This window comes from Rhizopus microsporus (genome assembly GCF_002708625.1).
Source record: "Rhizopus microsporus ATCC 52813 unplaced genomic scaffold scaffold_24, whole genome shotgun sequence".
Lineage (NCBI taxonomy): Eukaryota > Fungi > Mucoromycota > Mucoromycetes > Mucorales > Rhizopodaceae > Rhizopus > Rhizopus microsporus.
Window position 1 is genome coordinate 4,975 of NW_019671939.1, and position 15,541 is coordinate 20,515.

A 15,541-nucleotide genomic window follows, 5' to 3' on the forward strand; every position below is an offset into this window, starting at 1 on the left:
TCATTGTCATGGCTGGCTTCTACATCAGCTTCTTCGGTTTCCCAACCATCAACGTGGTTGCTATGGGTGTCTTCTTCTTGCCATTCAGCATAATCATCATGAGAAGGCTCTACATGAAAATCTTCAGATTCCCAGCCGTTGGTATGACTGCCTTCAGAAGCATCCTGCCACTCGGCATAGTCGTCATGGGAAGGCTCGACATGAAGGTCTTCTGATTGCCAGCCATTATCGTGGTCATTGTGTTCTTCAACCCATTCGGCGTCATTGCCATGAGAAGAAGGTTCAACGTAAGCATCCTCTGATTGCCAGCCGTTGGTGTGGCCATCGTTTTCCTCAATCCATTCAGCATCGTTGTCATGAGAAGAGGGTTCAACATAAGGATCTGTTGATTCCCAACTGTTGTTATGTGTGTTATCTTCTTCAACCCATTCAGCATAGTTATCGTGGGATGGAGAGTGGACAATGGGGTCATCGGACTGCCATTCATTTGTGTGTTCATTTCCTTCTTCCTCCCATTCAGCCAAGTTATCGTGGGATGGAGGCTCTTGATAAGGATCAGTGGATGACCAACCGTTGGAAGGAGTGGTATCATTCTCATGTTCGTCATTCACTTCTTTCCACTCGCCGTTGTTGTGATTGGTTCGAAGATCAGTGTTGGTAAAATAAGGATTGGCATCATCAGAGTGCCATTGTTTGTAATTAACATGGTTCTCTTCTTCTTCTTCTTCCTCTTCCCACTCACCATTATTGTGGTTGGTTCGAAGATCAGTATTGGTGAAATAAGGATTAGCATCATTAGAATGCCACTGCTTATAATCAGCAGCATCTTCATGTGTAGACAAGTCGTCATTTGTAAAGTAAGGATCGGCATCATTCTTGTGTGTTACCGCTTCTGTTTCGGTTTCCTTATTTTTGTGAAGGTACTTCTCATGGTCCAGATCTAAGCTATCGATGTACTGCCGAAAGGAAGGATCGCTAGATTCTTGTTCGGTGTTGACAGCATTGTTGTGGATACGGTTACTGTGAATCTGCTCAAGAATGTCGTCAATTGCAGGATCGTTGCTGTGGGGTTTGTCGGCCTTTGTAAGGTCGGAAACTTCGTCCAAGGCCGACGTCCAATTGGTATCATCTTCGTGAGATGGATCACTACTAGAAGCAGTGCTCTTGTGAATTTGTTCAAGGAGATTGTCAAGCTGAGTTTGGTCTATTGAGCTGTTTGCTGAAGTTGAAGAACCAGTGTCACTTGGGGCACTCATGGTGGCAGCTGGAGTGGTTGTGGTAGCTGAAAGATCAATGGTGGTTGTTCCAGTAGAATCGGTTGAAGATGTAGGTGTAGGTTGAGTACCTGCTGAGGAGGCGGATGCATTGGTTGCGGTACTGTTGGTTGAAGGGGTAACTGTTGCATTGGCGGGTAAAGCGTTAATTTTAAAAGTGGCGGAGTCTGCTTCACAGAACTGGCTGTTGTCTCCTTGGCCAGCGATATGAACATGATAATCGCCTATAGAAGAATGATGAGTTATGATAAATACAAGGAAATAAAAAGAGAGCTTTACCGCCTTGTCTTCCTTGCAGTGAAAATAAGACTTCATCCGTAGCACCAAGAGTGGCATCTAGAATTAGGGTGTGTATAGGGATATGTTATTTTAGGAACAAGCTAATTAATTTGCAACTTACCATATGTGCCAATATACGCTGTACTTGAAGGGTTCTGGTTCGAGACGAGAGTCAGATTGACCTGTTTTATCGAATCTGCAGCTTGCCAAGCAACAATATGCTTTGAGTTGTCATCAAATACGACGCCTATAATGATGGTGAATTTAGTGTCAAATATAAATAATCTTTTATTATTTTCAAACCTTCTTTTGCTGGATAAGTAATTCTGAAATCTAAGAATATAATGAGTATCATGATTGATTGTTGTATATTCACACTCTAACCTTGACAGATATCCTCGATAGATGCATCGTTTAAGTGGTTTGCTGAAGGTATATTAAAGAGTGGTGTAGCTAAAGCAAGTTGACATGTTCCAAGGACCAGTGTTACTGCAAATGTAATACTGGCTTTGTTTGATTTCATCCCTGCGATGTGAAGGAAATAAAGAAAATGAAGAAATAAAATAAAAAAAAGAGAGAGAGAAAGTAGAAAATAACTAATTTATTGTCTATTTTTATGGTCGTTACACATAATTTAATTGAATAGTTCAACTATGGAAAATAGATATAATACTTTATAATCAACTTTTATATACTTGTACATATCTTACTTAACATAATGTACATTATGTTTATAGATCATTCGAATGGTTTATATACAAAATATACAAAAGTAGTTAATTTTATTGGTTGACCCGACTTCCGACCATTGACTCGCACCTGGTGGAAAGTCATGTCACACTCGATAAAGAGAATGGAATTGCGAATTCTAAAAATAAATGACTGTTTACTTCATCCTTTTTTACTGGTGCCTGTCCGTCTGGATTCCTTTTTTCTACAGCAGCTCACACCTTGGCAGAGATGCTTTGTCTTTTCTCCCAAAGCCAAATATCGCAAGCTAAGCTGCCGCTACTACTACTATTCGTGTCTTTAGTACCCCTTTCGAACCAAAAAGTTTTATCTTTCATTCAGCGCCGTCTATCTATCAACCAACTACATATCTGGCTACGACGACTACACATAAATATCATTCGTACCTCCACTATATGTTATCCTAACCATCAACTCGTTGTCCTTGTATACGATAAATGTGAACCTAAGCTTATTTCGTAATTGAAGAAAACTAAAATCGCTATTTATGACGAGTATAACTCTCTCGATCCAGCCAATATACATGATCCAAGCTTCGAAGCAATGCGTAACCAGGACAGTGTGGATTATATACCTTGGGTACTTTTGTTGCCCGTCTAATTTACGCTATTCGCTGCAATGGAGGCCCTGTTCAGCGTGCTGTCATCTGTTTTCTCATTGGGAAAAGTTTTTTTGGTGCTCACAGATTTCCTAGATCTTTTCACATGTATAGTGTATGATTATATCTTCTATTTGTTTAGGATTACACTATTTATCGTTATAGTCCAGCGGTTTCTAATATTTAGCCTGTATTGACTTGGCTTAGGGTAGATATTTCTCTGAGAACATCAAACAAAAAAGCCATTGATATCATTTTAAATCCTTACTTATACGTTATCAACTTTTTCAAAGATTACATTTAACTTTAACAAATTTAGTGCATAGTTGTTCCAACGCCAAAGGGCGGTTGATAAAAAAATTCCAGAAGGCAAGGTTTAAAAAACGAAAGGCCAGCTTTTGTTTTCTTAAAAGGCGGCTTTTTTCTTCCCTTTTAATTGTTCAGCGTGAGTATTGTAAACGGATGCTCTAGATCAGAAAGTTGGCTACTCACCAACTGAACGCCTTTGAAACTGAGCCTTACAAATCAGCCTTTATCATGAGTTTGAAGGTTGGAAACTTGGTGTCAGGTTCTGTTTACAGCTTCCAAATGGGCCCAAAATCAAACATTTCTAACTTTTCATCATTTCTTCTCTAAGTGTAACCAGTTATTGTTGCCGCTGAACGAACGTTCCGCTGGGTACCAGTAATAATTGCTTTAAATGCAGCAAATTGAAATCATTTCCTTTTGGCTACAATTGTTTTTCTTTGGACAAACTACAGGATTCTCTAATTTACCCCCTTGATCACGGTCAATTTTTGTCGAGACAGTGTGATTTACTAATGTATCCCATACAATGCATTATGGTTCCCGCGTCAATGCAACATCGCAGCATAGAACCATGTTTTTATTATGTGGGTATGTTAGATGAAGAAACCCTGATACGCATACTGTAATTCGTGACGCATGCGGTCATATTCACATAAATATTCTTAAAGGATTTTGCATATATTGTATCTCTTATGCTTGATGATTGTTTGAATAGAAGATCAATTCAATAAAAAAAAGAGAAACTGGAAAAATTTATTTCCGGACATGCGGAGTATTTTACTTGGAATGAGTAGTAATTTTCTCCACGCATGCGCAAAGAATAGGTGAAGAAAGTGTACATACATTTATTGAAAAAATGGTGGGCAAGTTAAAAGACACTGAAAATATTTCATAGCATCTGGACTGGGTGATCGTATTCTTTGTCTTCCCTTTCGTCAACTGTAGCAAAGTGGATCGGGTGTACATATTGGCTCTAATTGATCTTGTCTTATTTTGTTAATCATGTAACCGTAAATAGCTTTGTTGTGACTGAATAAATTATCATGCATTTTTAAAATGAATACGACTCAATTAAGAAAAGCACTGAATGAATTGCCAGCAACTAGCTTGATTTCAGAAGTACACGAGATTCAAAATTGTATAGCACATTTAATAAAATCAAATCATGAAATGAGAGAATTTGATACAGAACAAAACGACCCTGACTTGACTCAGGCAATAAAAGAAAATCAAGACTTGATTCAAAGAAAACAAGAACAAATCAACTTGACACTTGAAGTCATTAGAGAACGATTGGGTGAAGCAGCATGGCGAGAAGTAGGAAGCGACATTAAAGCATTTAAAGAAAAGTATGCTCAAGAATTGCAGTCGGAAAAAAAAGAAGAAAGAATAGAAGACGACGGCGTGTATTTATAAAATAATAATTAGTTATTTCTATATTATTATAAAGCAATTTTACAAACATATATACATTTTATAAGTTTTTACTTGGCTGCCCAGGCCATGCAGGTTCTTCGGATCCATCAAATTCACCATAAAAACGATTAGATTCTATCACTCGATGTTGTGTGCCTCCAATTGGCGCATTGCATTCAGGACAGCGAGATACTTCGGTTGCTCCACCACAGTCACCAACAAAGTAAGGATGCTTGTTTGGGCAGACAAACCATCTTCCACCCACAATGTTGAACATACCACTCTTGGTTTCTTCATTCATTGCACGAATGATCTGATTTTTCTCTTGTGGTGTCAGCTTTTGTCTTTGGTCTTCGATTTGGCGCTTGACTTCATTTACAAGAGATACTTCATGTTTGATATACTGATTATATCGATGAGCCGTATATATATTTTTCTTGCAATTTGGGCACTCCCAAAGCTTGATAACACTATGCTCACCACTTAGTGTTCTGTGCTTGAAAAAAGTATCCATGGCAGGTGCAGAGAATACTAATGTATGTATTAATGACAATCACATAAATAATCTTTGGTTTCATTTATCTTACCGCAGCCGCATTCAGGCAACATGTATACTTTTTCATCGGGGTCGAATTCAGACAAGTTTCTAAGAGTGATGGAGCACTCTAGATCCGGACGGCACAAACCACAAGGGGGGCAGGGTTCACCACAGAAGCCACGACAGGGATGTCTAAAGAAAAAAAACGTATTAAGATCATTCATAAACACGATTCAATGCTACGCACGAGCAGTCAAGTCTCTTTTTACATGGTTCATCACAAGCAGGTCGATCACATGGCTAACATGCGTATATTAGTCAATTGATAGGCATTTCTCTCTCTTTACCTCATAACACCTCTTTGTACATTTATAATGTTCGCATTGATATGGACAAGGATTTACACACATGATGCATTCAGAAAAGCAAGGTCGACTACATTTGTAGCCGTGTAAGCAGACATAATTGCATTTTTCTAAGCACCTTTGAGTATGATCATTCGAACTGGAGCAGCCTATTGTATTAGATTAGTAATTTATGTGGACAGAATACTGTATATACAAACCCTTAGCACAGCGATGACCGCAGATCAATTCTTTTAAACAAGTACCAGGGCAATACATACGTGCATGTGAGTGGTTACTTCCACACTACATATGCATATTAGTTCACATAGCTTTATATTTCCTTTTTAAAGGTTTTTACCATTTCTTGGCAGCTATGTATTCCACATTCATACAATTTATTACAGACTTCACCACAAACAACTTGATCACTGCATCTCTTTTCAATGCGGTGGCCACAGCTTAATTCTGTCATTTCCTTGACGTTGCAAATGATTTTCGAAGCTCGTGCCGCATTGCAGCATTGAAGAGTTACTTTGTGTTTGCATCGAGGCAAGGCAATCTCGACAGGCTGAAGACACTTGATGGCATACATACGCTGAGTATCCTTGCACTGACCTTTGTATTCATGACCGCAAGGTAGTTCAATGGTTATTTCTTCAAGACAATCAGGACAACCACCCTCTTTGTTACATTCGAAGCAAAGTCTAGAACATTCATGTGTGCAAAGCGTCGGCCGAGGACGTGTACAAGGTGCTCTACAGACAACTTCATTATGGCTTCCATAGTGGCAAATCTCTGGGCAGACATGGCCGTCACTCATCAAGGCGTTACAGGGTCGACTACATCCTCCATTTCTCACAGGCTGAAATTCCGTCCAGTAGCCCACGGACGTACGTTCGCCGTGTTGATAACATACCAAAGGAATGCGTGTGCCATATAGACCAATTTCAGACATATAATCCGCGAATTTCTGCCAGCGAGGATGCACTGTATCTCGTGCTGGTTTGCCTACAATGTAAATTCCGTATTTCGCTTTCGTCAGGGCTTCAGATAAATTATCCTCGAGTGATCTTGAGCGTCCAGGAGTGGCTGTGCTGATTATTGTAAACCAATAGTCTCTACCTGGATGTTGATCCACTCGCTCAACCACGATTCTATCTAGGTTCTTGCTGAACATGGTGCGTTTGGGTACATCTGCCTTTAAGCAGTTACGAATTAGGTGTTTTTGTAGGTTACACATCGTTAACACTGCAACTTTGGCATTTTGGCTGTATGGCTGCTGGATAATGTAGGTGGCAAAGTGTGCGATGAATTGGGCTTCGTCTATATCCGCTTGGGCAATGGGTGTAGAGGAGAAATGGACATGTCTCATCGAAGAAGAACGAGGAGAGTGTGAAGGCTGATAATCAATGTAGAACATACGGTGAGTTAATCCCATCAATGAAGTCTGCTTGCTATCCCTCATGTTCTCGTTGCAGGTTGCCAATGGAGCAGTGATCAATAAAGATGACGCCTTATCTTTGTTGCTATTAAACTTATCGAGAATGTTGGCCACTTCTGAATGCATACGCCATTGCTCTTCAAGTCGAACAACTTCGCTTGCTGAATTTTTCTTCCATCGTTCAAACAGTGATGTGTCCATGTAGCGAGGATGACTCTTGAAGGCATTACAAGACACATAGGGGCGCGAGGATGCTTCTGCATTTCCTAAAAGGACTAAATGCTCTACACGGGGACCAACAATAATGGGCATCAAGGTTGACTCTAGGATCTCTGACGCTTCATCTACAATCACACATCTAGGCCAGAGTTTAGTGAGCCATGACTGATGTGCCGCAGCAAAGTCGGCTGTAATGCCAATCACACGATTGAACCGAGTTACATAAGCCCATCGTTTCGTAGTCAATTGGTCAAGCTCTTCAGCAGCTTGAGATTGTACCTTGATTAAATCATGTAGCTCGCGATCAATGTAATCCAAAATTAAATTAGTTGTCTTGTTGATAACCTTGTCCTTAGTTTTTTCGGAAATAGTCCATATGTCCTTATCCTCAATTTCCTTCCAAATTTGCACCAAATTGTCACGAAGATCACTTCCAAGTGATTTTGAAGTTTCGAAAGGCCAATGTGAGGAAGTAGATACAGGCTCAATCTTGGCGGTATTGCCGGCAATCCATCGACATTTGTTTTGGAAGTGGGTATAATCAATCGTAGGCATGACATAGTTACCTGTGGTGCTCGTGTTCTGTCGAAGTATATCAACTGTTTGGAGTAAAGCCTCAGATTCCGTTGACACGGCTATTTTGTGTTGAATTTGCTCTTTGGGAATGAGCCAGAACTTCCAGATATCTATATCAGTGGCAGTTCGTGTAGCAAACATCTTGCTGTAGCCTTGCTGAAGCCTGGCGCCAAATTTGGGATGCACAAAATTATAAAGTGTCTCTGGGTCATAGCTTTCGACCTTAAGTCTCAGTTTACAAAGGGCATCCAGCTGTGTCTGTATTCCAGAGATCTTGCGGTCTAATTCTTTAAATTGCTTGTAGCCATTATCAGCAAGCTCGGGTAAAGCCATCTGTGTTGCGAACTTGCCATAGTTGATGGTGCTATCCTTGGGTTCATATCCAAAGCGAACTGTGTCACGGATTTTGGGCGCTACAAACCCCAAAATACGATCCAAGGTAGATTGAGACTTGGCTATAATGAGTAAAGGTTGTCTGCAATGGCTTGAAGATAAAGCCTGGCTCATCAATAACGCCAGCTTTGCAGCAAGATAAGTTTTTCCAGCACCAGGTGAGCCAGAGATACATGCAATTCTATGAGTCAGTGCATACTTCAGGGCTTTCATTTGGCTCGGTGATAATTCGTAAACAGGTGGACGTTTTGGAGGCGATGCTGCATTCCACATATACTCTGTTGGGCTCGGCCAGATGTTTTCGTCGGGTTTGGCTTTGTGAGGCATCTGCTTGTTGATCATAATACAGCTAATGTCTAATTCGATACGTTGTAAGTACTCTGGTACTGGGTTGTCATTAGTGTCTGAGCTACTGCGTGCATACTCATTCCAACTACCAAGCTCATCAGCACTTAGGGAGTTCTTAAATGCCAGTAAGCGCGGGGTGATGACTGCAGAATATTTTTGCTTGTGGAACTCTTCAAATTCTTGTTTCAACCATTGAAGTATTGAAAAGGTTGACGGTGCATTGTTTCGGCTAGTTATGACTGTATAGGAACAGGACCAGTCCAGTCTAGGGAGTTCCTTTCTGTAGATTTGGATATTTATAAGGCGGATCAAGTTTCCTTTGACTGGATGACTGAATGCAGACATGATGTGTCCCATCATAGCACCTTTGGCCATATACTCGATTTTTTCCTCCTTTGTCATGTTGGTATAGTTAAGTTCTGGTATAATGAAAACAAAAGAGCCCTCAGTGTTATCGTTGGTGATGTCATCCGTATCTTCACTAGAGTCTATTGAAAATACGATAGAAGGGGCGTATGATGTTTCAAAAGGTATCATGTAGACTGGCCTACAACCGAGGCAGATGGTCGTCTCAGATTGGCTTTGTATATCATCGTCGGCCGATGGTATCGTGAGCATGCTCTTGATAGCATTTTGCATAGGCTCGACAAATTCTTGTCGTCGAAGCATGTATTGTGTAAAAAGGTAATTTTGGAAATCGAGCTTTGGCCATGGACCCTTGACGATATTGGAGAGGGTTGAGTTAGTTGCAAGTTCATAACTGAGAAGCATATTCCCGGCAGCGGCTTCCAATACGATATCCTCGGGGGTAGGTACTGGCAATAGGCCTTCTTCAGCAGTATTCCAGAACGCATACCACGAGTCATCATTGCCTTGTGCAGGACAAATAGATTGAAGTTGCTTAATGGTTTCTATCTTTTGATCGACATTGCAGTAATCTCGAAGTGATTTGAATGTGTTAATAAGATCTTGTAGTGCAATATGTTCGCTTATAGAGCTGTCAAACTTGCTTAGTACACCAACAAATCGAATGACTTGGATTGCATCGTCGGGATAAATGAGCACATGCTTGATAAAGCTGTCGACTGCGCTAAAGACTTGACGCGAATAGCTTTGAATTTTATTAAAGTTTTTATAGTCTCTCTGCTTTTCATCTTCTTCAAGGACAATGGACAAGGCTTCCATGAAGTGGCCAAGTGTACGAGAAGGCATAAACATCATCTTGGGTAACAATTTTTCATACATTTCCAAGAATTTTGGCAACATGTCACTAGTTGGATCGTGCAGGAACTTATACAAAAATAAAGCCAAGTCTTTATCTTTTGTTGAAGAGGGTGCGCCCACTGGTATGTAATTTGGCTGGATTACTGGTACCGGTACAATTGGAGGAGCCATGTTATGTGGCATCATAGGCGAGCTCCATGCTCCATCAGCTGAATAGACAAATTGCTGTGGAGGGAAAGGAACCTGAAAAATGTTATTGTTATTCATAGTTGCAGACACATCATCAACCGCCCAGGAAGGAGTCATTGGATCAGCAGCTTCTGCATAAGACTTTTTTGCCAAATCTTCATTATTATTCCAAGTAGGTTCTGTTTCTTGCTGTTGTCGCATAGACCTTTCATGTGAATCTGTTTCTCTTTTGCTGTTATTATTTTGTTTGAAAAAGTTAACATTGCACCCCTTAAAGATATCTTCTTCTGAAGCCCATTGTGCTTTATTTTTCTTTTTGTTGTCACGTTTCAGTTCTAAATCAATGCCTTCATCCCAGGAGTTCATTGCGGTTGATTTCAGATCTTCGAAGCGTATACTACCCGAAGTAAACTTAACGAACGCGTTATCAACTTTTTTTGGTCCGTCTACATTACTGTTGTTGAGAGATCTATGACATAAAGCATAGGTTAATATACGAATATTAAGAACATAAAGCTGTATACTCTTACTCTTCACTGGATTGGTGGAATGGTTTGCTAAATCTGTGCGTTGATCTCTCAAATTTATTTTTTTGAGTATTTGTCGCTGAATGCCTGTATTGATTCGACGTGCCTTCTCCTGATCTGCCTCTTGATTCATAATTCATTGCTGATCTTTTTTATAATGACGTTTTTTAGTGAAAATGTACAAATTATGAATATGTTGTCACTAAAATAGAAAGGAAGGGTGATATACTAGTTCTTACTACAAAATAACTGATATAAATCATCGACACAAGTCAAATTATTTAACGCTGCACATAACCATATTCCCACAATGTTAAGCCATATAAGGATGTCATTGTTGGCTTATATATATTGATTATACTTGTTCATACCGTAGTTTCATCCAATTCAGTGTTATTGGACTCCGCAGAGCTCAGTAACATAATGGAATGTAGTTCTCGGCCATCATTGTTTTTGCCTTATATGGAAAGAGCGTTCACGTCTCAAGCACAAGCTGTCAATGCCCATTAAACAAGACAAGTCCACAGACAGTCATTGCTTAAGCCATTATAGACAGCAAACATGAATTTGAGTCTTTGTGCATATTTAATATCTGGTTCCTTATCACTGGTGAGGACCATGCTATAGAGAGAAAGAGAGAGAAGACTGTAATCAATACTGACAACGCCAATCCATGCGATAAATTTTTTAATCTTATCAGCAGCTATCCCTGAAATCATTCAACTTAAATATAGTGCTTACTATGACAATTCATCATTTTAACAAATATAAGGCTTATGCTTCAGCTGACAGCACTATCATGATCAAGACATTAAATGATAGGAATCTTCTTAAATTAGAGGTTAAAAGAGCTTAATTTGTCATAAGAAGATTGTGTTTATCATAGCATTAAGAGAAGCGTACTTTCTCTTTACCCTTCCTCTCTTAAATCGCTTTTAGTCCACATATGTGCAAATGGTCCTCATGAACAAGTTGAGCAGAAAGGACAAGCCATGTGAATACACACCTTGCTTTAATAATAATATCATATTTAAAAGCACTTCATTGCTCCCAGTAACTAATAATAAGCGTTAATTCAGACCCAGGATGTTGTTTAATGCCTCTGCTTTTTTTTCTTTTTATTCCAAGACCACTCTTCAAAGCGGACGAAGATGGAAGCATTCAAAGTACAATGGACATGCTATGCTCTAGACATAATAAATTATAAATTACGCAGTAAAGCTAAGACAGCATACACGTCCAAATAAGACTTATATACGATATGGTATTGAGTTACACAATAAGGAACGACGCAATCTTCATGTATTAGAGTCTTTGTATAAATGATGCCAAGAGAATAATAGATATGGACTGGATCAAGATTAAAATACCTCAGATACTGCTCATTCATGCAATCTTCGTTCTGTATGTGATTAGGAACTTATCAGTAACAAGGGTCAAGAACTGTAACTTGTATCAAAAAGAAACCTGAAACCTTTCCCATCTAGTTTCATCTCTCATGCATCGATCCGCTACAAAAATTATTTAAATCGGCCTCAATTCCTTGTTCACAGTCATTATTTTTTTTTTAACTTTTTATTTTGCTATCTTTTCAGAGAATAAAAATGTCTCAAAGCTTTTCTTGTATGCTTTATTTCTAGTTTGATAGTGAGATTATTACAGCACAAAAAAAAACAGTAAGTTTACCTCCTTTCCCAACCCTCGTTCAATCATGGATTCAAATACGTCTGCCTGCCTGATTGCGTCTGCGTCCCTATAAGCAAAATCCGCTGCCTAATTAGGCGTATGCGCATTGTAATCAATAGTGTATTGGATATTCACAGACTAACTCGAAAAAATGTTGTCTAAAAATACGCTGAAAAAGATTATTTTTTTTTTTCTTGATTAAATGTTATATACTCGAAAGTGCATCAAATGAATATATTTTATTAAGTTTAAAGAACAAAAAGTCAAAGTGCGGGAGTAACAAAATGAGGTTTTTAAAGTAAGCAATAGTTTGATTTCCAAAGAGAGAGAAAGCTTTGAATAAGTAGAGATTTTTCTTTTGATAACCAAGTTTAGAGAGCAAATAGAGACTTCTTCTTTTTTTTTTCTTTCCATAAGTCCAGAAGGCCACATTATCGCTAGCTTTCAAACTCAAGATGACTAGAACCATAGACTGCATGCCAGAAGACTACAAGGTGTAAACCCTCCATGAATAAAAAGTGCTCAAGACTCAAGACTCAGGATACAAGACACAAGACCCAAGGCTCAAAACCCAAAAAACAACCACGGTAAATCTCAGGAAAGGGGAGTTTCAATGTACGGAGAGTGCACCTAAGTACCTAGGACAAAGCTTTTCGAAAACACTACGGGCAATGCGCGCAGTAGGGACATTGGAATCTTGAAACCTTGAAATCTTGAAACATTGGAACATTGGAATATTGAAAGCATCAAGCTCAGTAGTAGGGAGGGCTTACGGGCCATTCATCAGCTGTAGAGGCAGAACCATAACAATAGGGACATCCCGGGGTCGATCTAGCGTAGAGAAGCAGCGACCTGTCTGGTTAGTTTTTTGGTTTGTTTTTTTATACTTTTTCTTTTCTTATAGCATAGCTTGATAGAGTTTGGCAGGCAGTGGCAAAATAGATTGATTATGTTTCTTGTGACTTCAAGGCTTGAATATATAGTTACTCCAAAGCGGTATTCATTAGCAGCAGGCATTGATAGGCATGGGCAAAATTCTTCAGGGGCTTTCCGACGTTGATAAATATGGGACAGGGATTCACTAGCATTTTCAGACACTAATGATCATTTGTAGGAATTCATTGATCTTTCCAGAGATTTGGTAAGCATTTGATAAGCATTTGAGTATTTGAGTATTTGATTGTCTGATTATTTGAGTACATTGATAAGTAGTAGCACAGCATTTTTTGAGCATTAGCGAGTAGCAGAAATTTCTTTAAGGCTTCACCCCGTGAGAGGCCATTATGATAGAGCAAGATGCATCAAGAGCCATGTAATAGAGCCAACAAAAGTGTATTTTCTAAACGATGGCATTAGCTATATGTCCTTTGAGGTCACTCCAAAATGATATTGTACTTTTTTCAATATAGGAAATAATAAAAGCATAGGAGAATTTTTAAAAGAGATAAAGAATGAAAAGAAGACAAGAATGGTGGTTTCTTTTATAGTTTTCTGTTTACGTGAGTTATGTTATTTAGGCTGAGAATATATAGCCCATTTCTCCTTTTTCTCAATCTATATTTTTCTAGTAATTCATAAATAAATAGCTCATTCTCTGTCTTTTCCATATTAGAGCAAATCCGAGCAGCTCTTTTTTTTTTTTTTTCTTAGTTTAGAATATGGAATATTCTCTTGTATCCTTTTTTTGTTTTGTTTACTTTGCATAATTTTCACGCCTCTCTTTTTTTTTGTGCCGCTTGTTTACATAAGACTAACCTCACGCACTTACACACATATATATATATATATATATAATTTTTTTATTATGGTTGCATCACTTTTCTTATTTTCAATGCATGCTTTTTATTTTTCTGGTCGTTTTCTTTAAGAATGAGTAAAAAAGGGGAAAAAAAAGTAAGACGAGAATTAAATGTACAAGGAAAAAGGTTGAGAGGGGACGGCATTTTTAAAAAAGCAGCTGATAGTAAACAAAAAAAATAAGGGTTGAGGTTGAGACACACACATAACGAAAGGACGATGCTTTTCTCAAAGAGCACTAGACTGTCGATTCTGTGGAACACACGTAGTTGATTCCATTACAGTTGTTATTTGTCAATCAAAGAAAGTTAATCATGATTGATCTATTTGGTTAACCACTCTGGCTTGTCTCATAAACGAAATGATGAATTTTTTTTTTTGCCAAAAAGAACCAAAACCAAATCACCCCAACCTTCACGTATCAAAACCTGTTTATCAAGCATGAAACATAGGTGATTGAGTTGCTGGCTTAGGAAAACATAAGAGTCTGTAATGTTTTTATTTTTATTTTTAGTGCACATGAAAAAAGGTAAAAGGTAAAATGTTTATCCCCTATTCCTAGTTGCTATATCTTTATTCTTTTCCCTTCTGCTTATGAAATGTAGACCAACATTAGTGACGACTGTGATTGTGATAGATTTGATGCCTATACGTTCATTTTTACAGTAAAGCAATGGATCTTCTAAGTCTGCATAAACTATTTCAAATGGCGCTCGAAACAGGATGGGTTGCTAAGGTACACGGCATACTTCAATTAATGACTTTATTGTCATGGATACTCGCATATCATGAATGAGAGGCATTATCAAATATGTGATTAATTGGACGACGAGAAAGGGTTTTTATAATCATGAAAAAGAATATAAATACATAAATGCATGAAATGGATAAAAATAAGTCTTATATGGAGGTAAAATAGTAGAAGAATAACTCAATGAGCCTTAGAGGGAGCAGCGTGATGACAGAGCAGTTTATCATTGTAGTAACAAATGTTGTCATTTAGTTGATCAAGTGTAGCCTTTACTTTGTCGATCTTATAAGTAATATTGCATGCACTTGATATTCGTTTTATTCATGATTAAGTTTAATATTGATCCCTTTCAGTAAAGGAAATATGGCTTGATTTGTCTTTTAATCAACAAAATAAGTAATCGGAATTGATTGAATTCAGTTGGGGATCATCCTATGGGCTCCCATGGTCAGTTATACTAGAAGTCGATTCATTCCCTGGCGTCTTGGCTGGCTCTCTGAAGGTAAACCTTAGCCCTACGCATGTAGCGATCATACACGACTGCTTGAGTCTTCCATTTTCTATAGATGACCCAAAATACCCAGCTGTTGCTGCCAGATGAAATAATGGCACATAGCCACTTCATTCGTATTGCAAAATCTTGAATACTTAAACTACCCATTGCACATCGAACTATCTCTTCAAGACACTGTTCGATGCCCTTTCATCCTCTAGTTCTAGCCACAGCAGCAACTTATATAGGCCAGGCGTATCCTATGACTACTGGTCTAGCTATGCTCAAGTGCCTTTTTTTTTTCTTAGCTTCTCGTGACTCTTTAAGGTAATTTTTAGTCTGCGGACTCCGCGCCCATAGGCTTTTAAATTAATCTTTTTTTTTTT

General features: G+C 38.6%; 4 protein-coding genes across 4 annotated transcripts; 1 reads left to right on the forward strand and 3 right to left on the reverse strand.

Annotated features, from left to right (window-relative positions):
• Positions 1-4,266: 4,266 nt before the first annotated feature.
• On the forward strand, positions 4,267-4,626 carry RHIMIDRAFT_295134 (uncharacterized protein; the record flags this gene model as incomplete). Its single annotated transcript, XM_023614150.1, has 1 exon — positions 4,267-4,626. The coding sequence occupies one exon, from the start codon at positions 4,267-4,269 to the stop codon at positions 4,624-4,626; it is 360 nt and encodes a 119-aa protein (XP_023462047.1).
• Positions 4,611-10,665, reverse strand: RHIMIDRAFT_269054 (uncharacterized protein). Its single transcript, XM_023612104.1, has 7 exons — positions 10,432-10,665; positions 5,870-10,370; positions 5,730-5,814; positions 5,512-5,678; positions 5,412-5,464; positions 5,214-5,356; positions 4,611-5,157 (listed from the first exon to the last, which is right to left on the reverse strand). The coding sequence occupies exons 1-7, from the start codon at positions 10,566-10,568 to the stop codon at positions 4,685-4,687; spliced, it is 5,559 nt and encodes a 1,852-aa protein (XP_023462048.1). The 5' UTR covers positions 10,569-10,665; the 3' UTR covers positions 4,611-4,684.
• Positions 10,666-12,407: 1,742 nt separating this feature from the next.
• Positions 12,408-13,567, reverse strand: RHIMIDRAFT_269060 (uncharacterized protein). The gene is given in 6 exon segments (XM_023612105.1): positions 12,408-12,773; positions 12,875-12,945; positions 12,967-13,228; positions 13,261-13,293; positions 13,306-13,453; positions 13,510-13,567. 2 exon segments carry the CDS (start codon positions 13,129-13,131, stop codon positions 12,898-12,900), a joined length of 213 nt encoding a protein of 70 aa, XP_023462049.1. The 5' UTR covers positions 13,132-13,228; positions 13,261-13,293; positions 13,306-13,453; positions 13,510-13,567; the 3' UTR covers positions 12,408-12,773; positions 12,875-12,897.
• A 1,353-nt stretch (positions 13,568-14,920) lies between these two features.
• Positions 14,921-15,381, reverse strand: RHIMIDRAFT_269065 (uncharacterized protein). The gene has a single exon (XM_023612106.1). It carries the CDS (start codon positions 15,321-15,323, stop codon positions 15,132-15,134), a length of 192 nt encoding a protein of 63 aa, XP_023462050.1. The 5' UTR covers positions 15,324-15,381; the 3' UTR covers positions 14,921-15,131.
• Between the last annotated feature and the right edge of the window lie 160 nt (positions 15,382-15,541).

Bases quoted from the DNA above. Each gene is read 5' to 3' on its own strand.
- RHIMIDRAFT_269060 (XM_023612105.1), bottom strand. From the start codon at position 13,131: ATGCCTGCTGCTAATGAATACCGCTTTGGAGTAACTATATATTCAAGC.
- RHIMIDRAFT_269054 (XM_023612104.1), bottom strand. From the start codon at position 10,568: ATGAATTATGAATCAAGAGGCAGATCAGGAGAAGGCACGTCGAATCAA. The intron at 10,371-10,431 runs GTAAGAGTATAC...TTTATGTCATAG, and splicing joins TTCCACCAATCCAGTGAAGA to ATCTCTCAACAACAGTAATG. The intron at 5,158-5,213 runs GTAAGATAAATG...TACATACATTAG, and splicing joins GTTGCCTGAATGCGGCTGCG to TATTCTCTGCACCTGCCATG.
- RHIMIDRAFT_269065 (XM_023612106.1), bottom strand. From the start codon at position 15,323: ATGGGTAGTTTAAGTATTCAAGATTTTGCAATACGAATGAAGTGGCTA.